Genomic DNA, 18,940 nt, shown 5'->3' on the forward strand with positions numbered 1-18,940 from the left:
TGCTACTATATCTTTGAATTTGAGCCACATCTCGTCTACATTTGCATAGTCAGTTCGGAAGGAATGGAGATTGTCTCTTAGGAAGGCTTCTAGTGACACTTTATCCGCTTTTTTTAAATAAAATTATTTTGCGTTTGTTTCTGGTGGATATGGAAGAAACGGTATTGAGCCTAGCTACAACGACCTTGTGATCACTAATCCCTGTATCAGTCATGATGCTATCAGCTCTGGATTGTTTGTGTCTAAGAAGTCAAGTGTGTTTTCGCAACCATTTACAATTCGCATGGGTTCGTGGACTAACTGCTCGAAATAATTTTCGGAGAAAGCATTTAGGACAATCTCGGAAGATGTTTTCTGCCTACCACCGGTTTTGAACAAGTATTTTTGCCAACATATCAAGGGAAGGTTGAAGTCCCCACCAACTATAACCGTATGAGTGGGGTACTTACCTGTTACGAGACTCAAATTTTCTCTGAACTGTTCCGCAACTATATCATCGGAGTCTGGGGGTCGGTAGAAGGAGCCAATTATTAACTTAGTTCGGCTGTTAAGTATAACCTCCACCCATACCAATTCGCACGGAGTATCTACTTCGACTTCACTACAAGATAAACCACTACTGACAGACACAAACACTCCACCACCAATTCTGCCTAATCTATCTTTTCTGAACACCGTCTGAGACTTGGTAAAAATTTCTGCAGAACTTATTTCAGGCTTTAGCCAGCTTTCTGTACCTATAACGATTTCAGCTTCTGTGCTTTCTATTAGCGCTTGAAGCTCAGGGACTTTCCCAGCACAACTACAACAATTTACAACTACAATTCCGACTGTTCCTTGATTCAAGCACGTCCCGTATTTGCCATGCACTCTTTGAGATTGCAGCCCACCCCGTACTTTCCCGAGGCCTTCTAACCTAAAAAACCGCCCAGTCCACGCCACACAGCCTCCGCTACCCGCGTAGCCGCCAGCTGAGTGTAGTGAACTCCTGACCTATTCAGCGGAACCCGAAACCCCACCACCCTATGGCGCAAGTCAAGGAATCTGCAGCCAACACGGTCGCAAAACCGTCTGAGCCTCTGATTCAGACCCTCCACCCGGCTCTGCACCAAAGGTCCGCAGTCGGTTCTGTCAACGATGCTGCAGATGGTGAGCTCTGCCTTCATCTCGTAAGCAAGACCGGCAGCCTTCACCAAATACTTTATAGGGCCTTAGCCCAAGCAGCTTAGCACCTCTTTGTACAGATGTGCACGATATTTGTGTTTGCTGCGAAAGATGTCTAAGAGACGTTTTAGGGGAATTTTCCAGGCGTTATGCAATATTATCGAGACGAGCTTCAGTGATCACTGTACATCATCGTTTACGCTTCTTGTCTGGAACACTTCCCGTTTCACGAAATTTATTTACTGATTTGTGAACTACATCACGACTCAGAACTCGGACACCTGGAAACTTCTGCTCAAACAATCTCCGAACAGTGCATGCAGATTCTGTACACACATACGAATCGTAAATAAACACTTGTTGTGGAATTGAATAATTCACTCTTGCTGTTGTTGCTTTCGCAAATTTCCCTGTTACACTCGTGATGCCTGTTTCACTGCTCGAATGAGGCGCGTATCTCTGTATGGCCTTCAGGCTAAAACCCTCAAAAAGAAAAGGGGCCATAGTGCGGTCCCGCAGGACCCATTCGACCGGCAGGCGCGGCTTTCTTGGTCGGCCTGCAATACTCCGGGCAGGTGGCCGTCACACTGTACTTTAAATTGGAATGGAGTGAACCAAGTCTTCTTTGGAATCAGCGAATAAAACAGCAATAGAAATACTAACTAAGAAGCTCATCTCGGTGGCGGTGAGCGTGTAGTCGTCGACGGTCCTGAGGCAGTCGACCAGCGCGGCGTTCGGCTCCGTGGGACAGCCGACCATGGCCGCCACCTTGCGCGCCTTGTCCAGCGCTCTAGGCTCCGGTACCGCCCAGGGCGTTGTTGACACGCCGCTCTGGGAAATGGCTCTGTGGAAGAGGCCTGCAAACGAGGGAGAACAGTTTGCATCTGGAAAGATGCCTGCACAAGACAGCTTGCAAGCACAGTTCGTCCACTCAGTAGACACGAACTGCAGTGAAAAATAATATAGATTAAAAGGCCGTTCATAATTAGTAACGAAAGAATTACTGGTAATTAATGACACAAATTGATAAAAGTACCCGATGACTATAATTAAAGCGTAGTTTCTCACAGAGGTTCAGCGTGGGTTGTAATTATCGCATGGCAGCGAAACTTGGTGGATATTCTATTGCAACAATGCGGAAGCGATTTTCGCTGGAAGAAAATAATAAGTTCCCAAATTGGCCAACAGGAGCAAATCTGGCGCTATGAATGCAAGAAAGACGTATAGAATTGTTTCCAAAAGTAATGGACTAGAAACGGGACAAGGGCAGTAAAGATCAAATAGGTGAGAAAGGTATGATTTCGATTTTATTGTTAACTACCACTTACACAATTTGTTTACCACGGGCATCGGAGTCGTCGACGAGATTCTATACAGCGCCAGGTGGCCAAAATTGGAACTAATTTTTTCCAGCCTAAATCGGTTCCACATTAACGCATTAGCTTGTCTATAAAGTTTCACGCCACACGATTGTTGCAGCCCACACTGGACCTCCATGAGTAGTTCCACTTTGGTTATAACCACCTAGTATCTAAGATACTGTGCTGGATACGGCGCACATTTCAAAAGGAGATCTAAACATAAATGTTTCACATGGTTTGTGTTTCACATGCATTAATTCGTAGCATGTAAAATAATAATAACAAACTAAAAAATTAATCTAGAGGTGTGAACTACATAAATAATCTAGCTACATGGCAAACGTACAAAAGTAAATGGGTAGTACACGTCTTGGGAATAACAAGCTGAATTTTTATCTAAAGCCCGTGTTAGCGTAACGATAAAAGGAAACGGGCATGATAATAGAGTTCAGCATTGATGCAGTATTTAATTCATCAGTGCTGTTTCTTATTAATTTTTTTTCTTCCATCTTTTGAGTGGTTCCCTCTCCTGTGCCAAGCTCTACATTTCAGAATTGTACTTGCACCCAACATCGTCAATTATTTCTTGGTTATAGTCGCCTCTCTGTCTTGGCCAACAGCTTTTAACGTCTGTAGCCTCTCTAGTATGATGTAAATTATTCTTTGTTGTTTTAACACATATCCTACCATCACATCGTGGTTTCCCTTCAATATTCTGCGGAGAACCTCTTCATTTCTTATCAGTACATCTTATTTTCAACAGCCTTCTACATCACTACATCTCAGAAGCTTCAATTCTCTTCCGTCTTTCCCGCAGACTACGATTCACTTCCCTAAGGCCGGCTGCGGTGGCCGAGCGGTTCTAGGCGCTACAGTCTGGAACCGCGCGACCGCTACGGTCGCAGGTTCGAATCCTGCCACGGGCATGGGTGTGTGTGATGTCCTTAGGTTAGTTAGGTTTAAGTAGTTCTAAGTTCTGTGGGACTGATGACCTCAGAAGTTAAGTCCCATAGTGCTCAGAGCCATTTGAACCATTTTTGAACTTCCCTACGAGTATGTTCTCCAAACTTACACTCCGATTTTTTTTTCCTCATACTAAGACCAATATTTGATACTAGTAGATATCTTTTGCCCAGGAATGCCTTTTCTGCCTTTGCTACTCTGATTTTTGTGTCCACATTGCTTCGTCTGCCATGTGTTATTTTGCTTCCAAGGTAGCAGAAGTCCTTCATTTTGTTTGCACTGTGATCCTCCATTCCTTTGTTGTTAAGTTTACCGCTAACCCCATTACTACCACTCCTCTCTTCCACTCTTACTGTTCCCGTACGGTTCCCTACATTTTATGGTCGCCTTCCCCACAACTTACATCTATTTGTTGAAAATTTCAAACATCTTGATCCGTTTTGAGCTGTCGAGCGTTGTTTCTAGGTCGACGAATCCTGCGAAAGTGTCTCAATTTTCATCAAGTCGGTTTTATTATCAAGTGCAACAACAGAACTGTTTCTCGCAGGTGCCTTTACCTTTCCTCAGGTAAAACTGGTCGTCAGGTAACAGACCCCCAATTTTCGTTTCCATTCTTCTGTATGTCATTCCTGCCAGTAACATTGATACATGAGATGTTAAGCTGATAGTGCTATAATTCTAGAACCATCCGACCGCCGTGTCATCCTCAGTTGAGGATGCGGATAGGAGGGGCGTGTGGTCAGCACACTGCTCTGCCGGTCGTTTTGATGGTTTTCTTTGACCGGCATTGGCATCACGAGGCTGAGTGTACCCTGAAGAATGGCAACAGCGCATGGCGGCCTGGATAGTCAACCATCCAAGTGCCAGCGACACCCAACAGCGCCTAACTTCGGTTATCTTACAGGAACCAGTGTATCCACTGCGGCAAGGCCGTTGCCTTGGTGTTATCTATACCTTCCGTATTATTGATTGCAACTCTTCCAAAGCTCTGTTGAATCCCCTACGTTTTCCATATCGACTCCCATTTCATCTTCTATCATGTCACTTTGTAGGCACTTCCAGTGTACCCTTTGCATCTATCCACTCTCTCCACTCTCTTGGCGATTAACAGCAAAATTCCTCTTTCATTCCTTTCACTGAAGATGATGTGGACTTTTCTTTTCCATTTACTGTATCAGTCCTTTCCACGACCCTTCCTTTACCAAAGTTCCGTGTTACTAATTCAGTTTAAGTGTCTCAGGTCGGTGTTTTAAGTAATTAACTTTCCTGTACCATAATTTTCATTGTAGGTGGTCGCCAGTCAGTTGGTAGCTGTGCATTCGAATTAAATCAGGTGATGCTGAGGGAATTAATTAGGAAAGGAGATACTTAAAGTAGTAAAGGAGTTTTGCTATTTGGGGAGCAAAATAACTGATGATGGTCGAAATAGAAAGGATATAAAATGTAGACTGGCGACGGCAAGGAAAGTGTTTCTGAAAGAGAAATTTGTCAACAGCGAGTATAGATTTAAGTGTCAGGAAGTCTTTTCCGAAAGTACTTGATGGATTGTAGCCATGTATGGAAGTTAAACATGGAAGATAAGTAGTTTAGACAAGAAGAGAATAGAAGCTTTTGAAATGTGGTGCTACAGAAGAATGCTGAAGATTAGATGGGTGGATCACGTAACTATTGAGGAGGTACTGAATAGAACTGGGGAGAAGAGGAATTTGTGGCACAACTTGACTAGAAGGGATCGGTTGGTAAGACGCGTTCCGATCCACCAAGGATCACCAATTTAGTGTTGGAGGGAAGTGTGGAGGGTAAAAATCGTAGAGGAAGACCAAGAAATGAATACACTAAGCATATTCAGAAGGATATAAGTTGCAGTAGTTACTTGGAGATGAAGAGGCTTACACAGATAGAGATAAATGGAGTGCTGCATCATACAACAGCAGTGCACCAACTCCACATGCCATGGACTCAAGAAGGCGTTGATAGTTCGCTGTAGAAATTTCGCGTCATGCTGCCTCTGTAGGCGACCACAACTGACAAAGTGTTGCCAGTGCAGGTTTTTGTGCCCGAATTGACCTCTCAGTTACGTCCCATGAACTTTCGATGGAACTCACGTCGGGCGATCTTGGTTGTGAAATCATTCGCCTGAATTGTCCACAATGTTCTTCAAACCAATCGTATTTCGCATAGTTACCCGTAATCATTCCATCGTTGCCTGGGAATGTGAAGTTTATGAATGGCTGCAAATGGTCTCTAAATACCCAAACATAACCATTTCCGGTAAATGATGGGTTCAGGTGGACCAGATGTTCAAAGCCATTCCATGTAAACAGCTCACAGCATTATGGAACCACCATCAGCTTGCACGGTGACTTTTTGACAACTTGGACGCATTATTAAGGGGCTCCGTCACACTAGAACCCTACCGTCAGCTGCGATGAGTTGAAATCGAGGCTTATCTGACCAGGCCACTGTTTTACAGTCGTTGGTCGTATGGTCACGAGTCTAGGAGAGGCGCTGCAGGCGATGTCGTTCTGTTAGGAAAGGCAGTTGCGCCGTTCCTCTACTTCCATAGCCCATTAACATCAAATTTCGCCGCACTGTCCTAACGGATACGTTCGTCGTACGCTCCAGCGCTCGGTTATTTCAATATTGATGTCACTGTTATTCAACGCAACGTTGCTTATCTGTTAGTAGTGCAACTATGCAAAGGCCGCTGCTCTAGGTCGTTAAGTGAAGCCGTCGGCCAATGCGTTGTCCGTGGTGAGAGGTACTGCTTGAAATTTAGTATTCTCGGCACGCCCTTGACACAGGGGATCTCGGAATACTGAATTTCCGAACAGTATCCGAAATGGAATATCCCATAAATATAGCTCTATCATTCCGGTTCAGAGACTATTAATTCTCGTCGTGAGGCTGTAATAACGTCGGAAACCTTTCCACGTGAATCACCTGAGTACAAAAGCTCTGGCAATGCACTGTCTTTTATACTTTTTATACTCAGCCCTGTTTATGTGCATATTGCTATCTCATTACTTTTGTCACCTCAGTGTGTTAAAGAGTCGTAGATGTTGGGCGAAAGCAAGCTACGGTGACTATCGGCATTCTCACGTTCTCAACTCACACCATGGCTGGCCAGCCAGCAGCGGAACACATGGGTGGATTCCTTCATCGGTAGCAATACAAAGGAGCGAAATCTCCAGTAGCAGATACCATTATTGTGACTTTGTCCGCGTACACTATATTTTTAGATTATATGTAGTACATCTGGTATCATTTGGCTTAGGTTATGGTAGCTTATACTACTTGTGTTGTTGACAGTCTCTCGCATTGGGTCTAATCTTGGGTAAGTGTATCAGTCGGGCGATATTTCTCCGCTCGCGGCCCGGAACGATCTCATCTTACTTCCTGTACTATGCATTTACACATTTATTTCTCATAAATGTAGCACGTGGCCTTCTGCGACTAGTGTCCTCTAATTACAGTCCTCCAGTCTGTACTGACAGGGCATCTTATAAGCTACTTAAAACACCAAAACTACCGTCATTTCTGCTGTGCTGCAGCAACATTCTTCAAAATGTAGATTAATACAGCTGGGGGCTGGTGCCTCAACATATTGGGTTTCTAGTGGTGTCATAAGACAAACGACATGAAATTTCTTACACTTTATTGGTCCTGAAATACACTTCTGGTTGCTGGTGTGAAGAAAAACTTGGGATTTGAATTGATAGACCTAAAGGGCAGCACCCAGCTCAAAGACCTGAACTCTGCTGTTTCCAAAACATATACAAATATTTCAACCTAACTGTAATATCACCAATTCTACCAATAAATGGCTTAACATATACAACAAAACTTCACAAGCCACCTAAGGCGTGTGGCAAGGAATATTTCTGATGCCAGTAACTGATCCCCCTTCCCAGTTCCATCCTCGAATAGCGCGTGTGTAGAATGATTGTCGGTAAACCTCTGTGTTATCTCTAATTTCTCGAATTTTCTCGTTGTGGTCATTCCGCGAGATGTATATGGAATAAAGTAATGTGTTATCCGACTCTTTCCGCAAAAGTAGACTTAAAAACTTTCAGTATGAAACCCTCTTTCCACACCTCCCTCTTTCCACACCTCCCTCCACACACACACACTTTTCGAATATCAGCTGCTTGTTTGCAGGCACTGTCAGAGAGTCTTAGAGCTACAGTGGTGTTCGTCACTTTTCTGAAACGCTGAGCGGGCTTAGTTCATTTTCGCTGCTGGAGTCAGGCATGTTAAGGCGCTTATTTTTTATTTCCTCATTTTTTGAAGCACAGTTCTGCAATGAGCAACATACACTGTTGTGTAACCACAGATTGGAAAACCAGAACAATTACACATCTAAACGTTCATGATATATTTCGAAACCCACAACAGATTGCGAATAAAACACAGGCGCTCAGCAGATCATGTCTAAAAGATTCTCCTAGAATTCGAAGCACTGTCCTACATACGAGAAAAATGGCTGGAATTTTCTGTGAATTTTCGATGTCCTACAACTGCTGATCTAAAGCCACAATGGCAGGTGGAGGGGAGGGCAGCATCCCACCTGTTACAACCAGAGGAGGCTGGGCTGCCTGGAAAAACTGGGAAATTTGTGGTAAGGTCTTATGGGAATAATCTGCTGAGGTCATCGGTCCCTAGGTTTACTCACTGCTTAGTCTAACTTAAACTAACTTATGCTAAGGACAACACACGCACCCATGCCCGAGGAATGACTCGAACTGCCGACGGGGGGCGCGGGCTGCCTGGACTTATATTTGAACACGCGAGCAAAGAGAACATCACGTGACTCGCTGATATCACAGAACATTCTGTAGATGCCTTGTTCTGCCCCTGTCTTGTTAGAACTAATCTTTAGAGAGTCCTACGCCCCTCAAAAAGGATGTCTTGTGATCCTACGACGTAATGGAACTCTCTATGAATGTAGCGTCTTCATTGGTTCTTGATAGGTCTACCGGCCAAAATGTTGCTGCTGGTGTGTCAGGAGGGGAGCTTTAATTTTTCGGCGTGGTACCAATCTCAAACCACAGTTTATCACCACAAATGATTGTACCACCAGACCATATCCCGTAGTGAACACGATTCGCTTCCTGCTCCACATAAAAATCTTCACTTATGCATCCTGCATACAGCTATCGATCACCAGAGACTCGCACATGCACCGTGAAGGCACACAGATCCCAAACACTGAAGCACATGCAACGTATATAGCCACAAGCTAGATATCTCCCACGAGGTTGGTCGGTCATCCACTACAGCCAATGGCCACGAGGTAACTTCACCCACATGCCCTGAACTGATACGCAATCAGCGCTCCCTCTGTGGACAGCAGCCACTCTCTGAACTGGTGAACAAAGGCTGGATAGTTCCAACGGCGCAAAGGCGTCTGCTAACAGTACTGTTCCCAGTCTGCCCTGCTTGCTGCTGTGATTACTAAAATGGACTGCAACCATATCCAGAATCCGGGATTACAAGAATATTTACTTTGTGTGCTCGGTCGATGAGAAATGTTTCATCAATTGCAAATTAATTTACCCATCTGGAAGCCCACAGCAGCTGCAATATCCGATTTTACACACCAAAATATGACAATGTTTCTGACACTTTTATGCGGAAATCATCAAATAGCACATGATATTTTAAGGATTCATGTTTCTTCACATGGTCTGCTGGAATATCGTAGCATTTACGCGACTGTTCTCAATATCAACCACTTAGCAGCATCCAACTACCCGCCCGCACAGCATAATTACGAAAATAAAGAGCGGTAATTATGTATGTGTAGAGCAGTAACTTTAGCAAGGTCATTGCTTGGAACGTGTTACAGACCATTGAGTAACTAGACGTCTCGTATGCGAAGTTTTTTACGTGGAAACTCGAAAATAGAGAAAACGGCTAGATCCACTCGTATTGTTTAAGAATACCAATGGCTGGTGGAGGGGAGGGCAGCATCCCACCTGTTACAACCAGAGGAGGCTGGGCTGCCTGGAAAAACTGGGAAATTTGTGGTAAGGTCTTATGGGACCAATCTGCTGAGGTCATCGGTCCCTAGGTTTACTCACTGTTTAGATCACCCTTGTACTTTACAAGGTCAACTAAGATTTTAATACCCATTATTGCATGTACTTCTCATGTCTAGAGAACCAGCAACTGTCTCTTCCGCCAGCGGCTCACCATCTTGATGCAAACAACACGTCACAGTCGATCTTCTCTTACCAAATGCGTAAAATGGCAGTATACCTCAAAGTCAAACAAGAGGCTTCTGGAAGTCTCAGACTGGCCAGGCCAATGACACAAAGAAACCTAAACTCCTCCCAAACAGGCCATGAAGGCCCAAAGGTACCGACCGGGCCGCCGTGTCATCCTCAGCCCACAGGCGTCACTGGATGCGGATATGGAGGGGCATGTGGTCAGCACACCGCACTCCCGGCCGTATGTCAGTTTCCGAGACCGGAGCTGCTACTTCTCAATCAAGTATCTCCTCAGTTAGCCTCACAAGGGCTGAGTGCACCCCACTTGCCAACAGCGCTCGGCAGACCGTGTGGTCACCCATCCAAGTGCTATCCCAGCCCGACAGCGCTTAACTTCGGTGATCTGACTGGAACCGGTGTTACCACTGCGGCAAGGCCGCAGGCACTACAGTCTCCAGCCCCAACAAATAAGTGTGATGTTATGGACTATATCATCTCACACTCAAACAAGGGTTTCTGTATCTCCTATTCAGAGTTTGAATCTCATTGGTTCCTGAAAATAGTCCTTCCTGTTCGCACGCCATCCGTACCAGATGCTTAGACGGTAGGTAGACTGTTACCAGCACTGTCAAGCAACCACCTGATTAACTTACATGGGGGAGGGAATAAACGTCCAGCATGACCACTTACCATATTTAATCTTCTCAAGTTTCCACATAAAAACTGGAGACTACTTGCAACACACTGTAAGAGGTCCATAACTAAGGAATTTATTGCTAGCGCACTCGAGCAGATGTAATTTCGATGGATTGCTCACGCGCTGCATGCGATATGTATGGTGCAATAGAATCGCAGACCAGAGAGCAGTCTCGGCAACAATAGTGGTAGTAGCTCGCAGTCTGGTAGTTGGGCCAGTCGTGGAGAGCGATGGCGGTGGCTGAGCGATGTAATTTGTAACAACTGATTTTGTACTATTGTCATATCATGTCCCATGTAATTGTTTTAAAAAATCTTTTAATAATAATCTTTCTTATAAACACAACTTTTGACAATCAATCATCTGAATTTAAGGATTTTACTAATTTCTCCTATCCATGGTCATCCCGATTATCGTAAAGAAAAATCAGTTGTTTCTATTTATACATGACAAATCTAGCGGCCAGAATTGCACTGGGCTGTGCAAAAAAAAATTCTTATAGGAGCAAATATATTCGCGATATCCGGCGACTTTATTCAGAATGATTTTTCAGGGCCATGACGCAGCATTGTTGACGTCCAGATTTACCAGTTTAGGTTCACAGTCAGTTCATTATTGAAAGGTTATATATGAGTCACATTTTCATTGGGAGGTCATTCACATTTTTACTCCGAGGGTACGGAATTTAAAACTGTTGGGAGGTTACAAAACACGAGCGCGAAGGCTACCCAAAACATACTGAGTATTAGTTCGCCGTTTAACTACCAGAGGACGACGTGATTATCTCAACTGTACCCCCAAACTCTGCCTCTTTGGTTCGGGAGGTTGAGTGGCAACTCGGCTCCTTAAGCCAGAAGTGCCCATTTGTTCTGCTTACCGGCTTTCGCTGCCATGCGCCCAGATGCCAAGCAGTGTCGTCCTAGGAAACCAGCCACCTAGTTATCAGTGTAATTACAACTAAGTATTACGACAGCAGCGCCAATCTGGTGATATTCAACAATGAGCCAAGTATTGGAAATATCTCCTCCTGACGAATCTGGCTCTGAAAATATTATTTCCCCTCGTAAACCTATATCCTTCTTGTTGTTGTTGTGGTCTTCAGTCCTGAGACTGGTTTGATGCAGCTCTCCATGCTACTCTATCCTGTGCAAGCTTTTTCATCTCCCAGTACCTACTGCAACCTACATCCTTCTGAATCTGCTTAGTGTATTCATCTCTTGGTCTCCCTCTACGATTTTTACCCTCCACGCTGCCCTCCAATACTAAATTGGTGATCCCTTGATGCCTCAGAACATGTCCTATCAACCGATCCCTTCTTCTGGTCAAGTTGTGCCACAAACTTCTCTCCTCCCCAATCCTATTCAATACCTCCTCATTAGTTATGTGATCTACCCATCTAATCTTCAGCATTCTTCTGTAGCACCACATTTCGAAAGCTTCTATTCTCTTCTTGTCCAAACTATTTATCGTCCATGTTTCACTTCCATACATGACTACACTCCATACGAATACTTTCAGAAATGACTTCCTGACACTTAAATCAATACTGGATGTTAACAAATTTCTCTTCTTCAGAAACGCTTTCCTTGCCATTGCCAGCTGCATTTTATATCCTCTCTACTTCGACCATCATCAGTTATTTTGCTCCCCAAATAGCAAAACTCCTTTACTACTTTAAGTGCCTCATTTCCTAATCTAATTCCCTCAGCATCACCGGACTTAATTAGACTACATTCCATTATCCTTGTTTTGCTTTTGTTGACGTTCATCTTATATCCTCCTTTCAAGACACTGTCCATTCCGTTCAACTGCTCTTCCAAGTCCTTTGCTGTCTCTGACAGAATTACAATGTCATCGGCGAACCTCAAAGTTTTTATTTCTTCTCCATGAATTTTAATACCTACCCCGAATTTTTCTTTTGTTTCCTTTACTGCTTGCTCAATATACAGATTGAACAACATCGGGGAGAGGCTACAACCCTGTCTTACTCCCTTCCCAACCACTGCTTCCCTTTCATGTCCCTCGACTCTTATAACTGCCATCTGGTTTCTGTACAAATTGTAAATAGCCTTTCGCTCCCTGTATTTTACCCCTGCCACCTTTAGAATTTGAAAGAGAGTATTCCAGTCAAAATTGTCAAAAGCTTTCTCTAAGTCTACAAATGCTAGAAACGTAGGTTTGCCTTTCCTTAATCTTTCTTCTAAGATAAGTCGTAAGGTCAGTATTGCCTCACGTGTTCCAGTGTTTCTACGGAATCCAAACTGATCTTCCCCGAGGTTGGCTTCTACTAGTTTTTCCATTCGTCTGTAAAGAATTCGTGTTAGTATTTTGCAGCTGTGACTTATTAAGCTGATAGTTCGGTAATTTTCACATCTGTCAACACCTGCTTTCTTTGGGATTGGAATTATTATATTCTTCTTGAAGTCTGAGGGTATTTCGCCTGTTTCATACATCTTGCTCACCAGATGGTAGAGTTTTGTCAGGACTGGCTCTCCCACGGCCGTCAGTAGTTCCAATGGAATATTGTCTACTCCGGGGGCCTTGTTTCGACTCAGGTCTTTCAGTGCTCTGTCAAACTCTTCACGCAGTATCGTATCTCTCATTTCATCTTCATCTACATCTTCTTCCATTTCCATAATATTGTCCTCAAGTACATCGCCCTTGTATAGACCCTCTATATACTCCTTCCACCTTTCCGCTTTCCCTTCTTTGCTTAGAACTGGGTTGCCATCTGAGCTCTTGATATTCATACAAGTCGTTCTCTTATCTCCAAAGGTCTCTTTAATTTTCCTGTAGGCGGTATCTATCTTACCCCTAGTGAGATAGGCCTCTACATCCTTACATTTGTCCTCTAGCCATCCCTGCTTAGCCATTTTGCACTTCCTGTCGATCTCATTTTTGAGACGTTTGTATTCCTTTTTGCCTGTTTCACTTACTGCATTTTTATATTTTCTCCTTTCATCAATTAAATTCAATATTTCTTCTGTTACCCAAGGATTTCTACTAGCCCTCGTCTTTTTACCTACTTGATCCTCTGCTGCCTTCACTACTTCATCCCTCAAAGCTACCCATTCTTCTTCTACTGTATTTATTTCCCCCATTCCTGTCAATTGCTCCCTTATGCTCTCCCTGAATCTCTGTACAACCTCTGGTTCTTTTAGTTTATCCAGGTCCCATCTCCTTAAATTCCCACCTTTTTGCAGTTTCTTCAGTTTTAATCTACAGGTCATAGGTCATAACCAATAGATTGTGGTCAGAGTCCACATCTGCCCCTGGAAATGTCTTACAATTTCCACGTAAAACCTTTCATACGCCTAACACCTATCGATGCACTGAAATTGCAGTTTCCCACATCAAATCTATACCTCCCCTATGACCAGACATAGACCCACCTGTGCTGGCTTAAATGTTGACAGCACACCAGGCAGCAAAGAGGTTGCGAGAAGAGTCACAGTAGGCGCAACCAACGCGCCAACTAGGAGAGAGGCCAGAAACAGACTTGCAGGTAACGCGCCGCCAGCGCCCTCTCGACCACTGGTATTTAGATCACAGCCGTGGACCGGAGGGCCCAGTCAGTCATCCAGTGAGTCAACGAGTCGAATCACCAGTCGCAGCTCAGTGGGAGTCGCAGTCGCAACTAGCTCAGCCTCTAGCTCAGAGTCAGTCAGTACCTAGCGACCAGAGTAGTGTAAATATCCCATTTTCAGTTCACGAGCGGTGAGGCTAACGTGCACTATTACAGAAGAGCTTGTTTCACAACACCTGGATTATCTTAAGTGACTTCTTGTTGTTATGATTAAAGAACCCTGTTAATACATGCGTGCACTTTGTATTACAGAAGAGGATACCGGCCACCAAACAACATCCTCTCCTTCCTTCCCATGGTACAAGGCTACAGTGACGATGAGACAACACAAAACCACCCACATCAATTTCTTCGCACATGTCAGACAAACGACCACAGTAACTTTACACTCCAACACATACACATTTCAGACAATCAGCGCAATTATCGTTTATATGTTTAAGCATCCGAAAAATTATGATATGTCCGTACTCACACCAGCTAGGTTTCTCGATTCCCCTTAGCTCAACGAAATTATTTGACATTTAAGTCTTCCAGTCAGTCAGATTCGAGGAAGGACTGCAGTTATTTTCAGTCAGCACTTCCGGAAAGTGCTGCATGGCAACAAGGCGCTCTTAAACAAGTGTTGTAAAGCACAGGCGTCTGGCACTCTGCGATAATCAACAGTGCTCCCACAAACGAAACGGTTGGAAAGACATCACCGATATGGATTGGTATATGATAATAAACATCACAGTCTACAGTGTGACAAAGAACAAGTGAGAATCTCCTTTGGGGAGCCCATGGGAGGATATTCTGTGTATCCATGATACACAGGAATGTAAAGTTACTGACATGTGCAAAGAAATAGATGTGGATGAGACTATGTCTAGTCAAGAGGGAGGTATAGATTTGACACAGTAAACTGCAATTTCAGAGCTCCGACATCCGTAAGGGGCATGAAAGATTTTATGTGGAAAATTATGTCCACTATTAGGAGGATATAGATTTACATGGGAAATTGATGTTTTCAGTGCCACATTCGCCAGAAGGGCGTGTTTCCAATATTTCGTATATTGTCATCAGATTAGCGCTGCAATCGTAATATCTAATTATAATTATACTGATAAATATGTGGCTAGTTTCCCAGGACGGCTCTCCATAGCGTCAGGGCGAATGGCGGAGATAGCCCACTGGCCAGAACAGGTAGACATTTCTGGCTTGAAGGGCGAGCTGCCACTGAGCCTTGCGAACCAGAGAGAGGGTGCAGTTGACCTAACCATTTGTCCCCCCGGCGGGTGAATAGAGAACTAATACTAAATGCCTGTTGTTTGTTGCGAATATTCTCAGATTTTTATGTGTAAATGATTTTTATGTGTAAATGATTCAATAAGGCGAGTGTTTGTGCTGGACGTTTATCCTCTCCCCCTCGTAAACTGACTAGCTGACTGACCGGCGGTCGCAGTAATAGTCTCTGTCTCTGTGGCCTCTGAGCATCCGGTATGGCTAGCGTGCAAACAAGAAAGCTTATTTTTAAGAAAGAGTGAGGTTCAAACTTTGAATAAAAGTTCCAGAAAACCTTGTTTGACTGTGAGGTGGTATGGTCCATGATGTCACACTTATTTGTTGGGGATGGAGACTGTAGTGAAACAAGTCCTTAAAAGTCTCTTTCTCTTCACGTGTCGCCAGTCCATTAGGTCCGAGAGGTCCAGAAGACTCCTGTTCGACTGTGAGGTGACATCATACTTCTTTGTCAGAGTTGTAGTGAGACACGTTGTTGCAAATCTCTGTTTCTTTGTGTCACTGGTCTCGCCAGTCTGACACTTCAAAAAGCCTTCGTTTGGATTTGAGGTATACTGCCATTTTACACATTGATTGACAGAATATCGATTGTGATGTGTTGTTTGCATCGAGAAAGCTGGTGGAAGAGATAGTTGCTGGTGCTCTAGACATGGAAAGTACATGCGATTACGGGTATTAAAATCTTAGTTGATTTTGTAAAATACAAGGATGATCTGGAATCTGTTAGATCACTCACACTGGTATTCGTAAATAATACGAGTGAAGCTATCAGTTTCCATTGTTTTCGAGTTTGCAAGTAAAAATCTTCGCAGATGAAACAATTTCCTAGTCACTCAATGGTTTGCAACACGTTAAACGCAGTGACCTCGCTGAAGTTTCTGCTCTCTAGAGATACAATTTCCACTCTTTGTCTTCGGAATTATGCTGTACAGGCGAGTAAATGGTTCAAATGGCTCTGAGCACTATGGGACTTAACATCTGAGGTCATCAGTCCCCTAGAACTTAGAACTACTTAAACCTAACTAACCTAAGGACATCACACAAATCCATGCCCGAGGCAGGATTCGAACCTGCGACCGTAGCGGGCGCGCGGTTCCAGACTGAAGCGCCTAGAACCGCTCGACCACCGCGACCGGCGCTACAGGCGAGTAGTTGGATACTGCTGTGAGGGTTATATTGACAACAGTGACGTAAATGCTATGATATTCCGGGAAACATGTGAAAATATATGAAATTTTCATATGCTATTTGATGATTTCAGCATAAGATCTCAGAAATATCGTCGTTTTTTGGTGTGTACCGTATAATCAGATATTGCAGCTGATATCGGTTTCCAGATCGGCAAATTAATTCGCGACTGACGAAGCATTTCTCATCGACAGAGCACAGAAAGTGAACATTCTTGTAATCCCAGAGACTGGAGATGGTCAGAACTCGTTACAGAAACCACGGCAGCAGCAGGCCAGACCGGGAACAGTACCGTTAGCAGACGCCTTTGTGCCAGAGGAACCACCCCGGTCTTTGTACACCAGTTTGGGGAGCGGTCGCAGTCCACAGAGGGCGTCCTTTGATCATATATCAGACCAGTGCATATGGGGCCAGCCTCCTTGTGTCCATTGGCCGTTATGGGCGACCGACCAACCTTGGGGGGGGGGGGGGGGGGGGGGAGGGGGGACATCTAGCATGCGACCATGTATGGTGCATGCCCTTCTGTTTTTGGGATCTGTGTGTCTCTCTGGTGTATGTGTGGGTGACTGGTAGTCGACAGGTCAATGCAGGATGTGGAACTGATGATCTGTGACTGGTATCGCGCTGAGCGAAAGTTGAACGAGCGCCGGGGCAAATGGACCTCGATGGACGATAGAGGGAAGAGTCGTCTAGTGAGTGCACCATCGTCTCACCACGTGAATACACTGGCCAATAGTGCCCCTCGCGGCCGGCAGAAATACAGCCGCACCTCGACCACTCAGTGTTCGTTACTGTTTCCACATACTAATGACTACTCTTAACGACTTTGCTTTGGTGTTGGCTTTCCTGGTTAATCTCAATTTGGTTTGAGGCTCGTGCTTGACCTGTTGACAGCGTTGCAACTAAAGTTTGTTGCACTTCACTGTCACACAGGTTACCATTGACTTGCTCTTCTTCTGTCAGGTCTGCCATTTGTCAGCCCTGTTTCTAGATTCTGGCGGGGGTTTGATTCCCGTCCGCAGACAGTCTCCCCACCTTGCGTCGCCATCGTTTCCTGTTTTTCTGACGTGTGAGCCGTTATCTGACTACTCGCGGATATAGACTGCGTGGTACAGGATACGAATTGTGTTCACTACAGCGATATAGTATGGCAGAACAATCATTTGTGGTAATAAATCCTGCTTGGAGATCAGTTTCACGGTGAAAAATCCAAGTTTTCTTCGACAGGAGCAGAGCAGCGTAACTGTGTCACTGCACTATCTGTTGACCACTTTTGCAAGGTTTAACTGTCAGTGCTAAATGACTGCTGCATAGTTTCCGATCTGTACAAAAAATAGTTTTCCACTGATAATTTGTCCAGCTGTAGAAAGTGGTGGACAGTGTTCCCACACCAGCAGCAGTATTTTGGCAGGTAAATTCTATAAGAACAAGTTAGGATGCTCCATTCACAGGAAGTTCCACGATGCCAGAGAGTCACAAGTCATACTCTGTGAGGGGCTTCGGTGTCTCTACAGACTGGTTCCAACAAGACAAGGGCAAAACAAGCCATCTACAGAAAGTTCCGTGAGTCATAGAGTCACGTGATCTCTTCTTTTCTCCAAGGTTCAGAGACAAGTCCAGGTAGACCAACTTCCTCTCGTTCGAACAGGTGGGATACTGCCCTCCCCTCTGCCTGCCGTTGTGGCTTTAGATCAGCAGTTGTAGGACACCAATAATTCACCGAAAATTCCGGACATTTTTCTCATATGTAGAACAGTGCTTCGAATTCTAGGGGAATCTTTTAGGTGTGATCTGCTGTGTGTGTCTGTGTTTTAATCGCGATCTCTTGTGGGTTTCGAAATATGTCATGAACTTTTAGATACGTAATTGTTCTGATTTTCCTGTCCATGGTTACACGCCAGTGGTGGTTCCCATAGTAGAACTGTGCTCCGAAAAGTGAGGAAAATAAAAAATAAGTGCCTTAACATCCTTGACTCCAGCAGCGAAAATAAACTAAGCCCACTCAGCGTTTCACAAAAGTGATGAATACCACAGGACCTGCAGGACAGAATTTTTTTTGTTTGACAAGCAGCTGAAAATCTAAATATGGGTGGGTGGGGAGGGGGGAGGGGCTGCTGAAAGTGGGAGGTGACTGTAGGATAGTGTCAAGCAAGCTCTGACGGCAGTATTGTGGACCAACATCTCCTCCACTGAACACATCACAAAGACTTGTGTCATCCTATCTAAGAGCTCGGCAAGGGCTGAAGCTTCCACACAAGTAGAGGAGTGTGGGAGTTGGAGGAGTGGGAGGAAGAGGGTGGAGGCCAACAGCGCCCTCTGGTGAATGTAGTGCGAACTAGCTCAGTTAGTGTCTGCATGTCTCTAAATTAGATTACTGGAGGTAGCCCAATTGAGCTCTAAATAAATAAATAAACGTAGTAGCCCTCCTTCCTCTGTAGCACAGAATTACCATTTCCCACCATTTACACAAGTTAGGCTATCTCAA

The 18,940-nt window shown here is 44.5% G+C and overlaps 1 protein-coding gene and 1 pseudogene across 1 annotated transcript in view; both read right to left on the reverse strand.

Annotated features, from left to right (window-relative positions):
• The window catches only part of LOC124788900 (juvenile hormone esterase-like), a 151,073-nt gene that overhangs the window by 60,923 nt on the left and 71,210 nt on the right, over positions 1-18,940 (reverse strand). The window contains exon 5 of the mRNA XM_047256182.1: positions 1,828-2,021. Coding sequence (XP_047112138.1) covers positions 1,828-2,021 — 194 coding nt within the window. The remainder of the gene's footprint in view (positions 1-1,827; positions 2,022-18,940) is intronic.
• Positions 10,030-10,147, reverse strand: LOC124790825 (annotated as a pseudogene).

This window comes from Schistocerca piceifrons, chromosome 3 (assembly GCF_021461385.2).
Source record: "Schistocerca piceifrons isolate TAMUIC-IGC-003096 chromosome 3, iqSchPice1.1, whole genome shotgun sequence".
NCBI lineage: Eukaryota > Metazoa > Arthropoda > Insecta > Orthoptera > Acrididae > Schistocerca > Schistocerca piceifrons.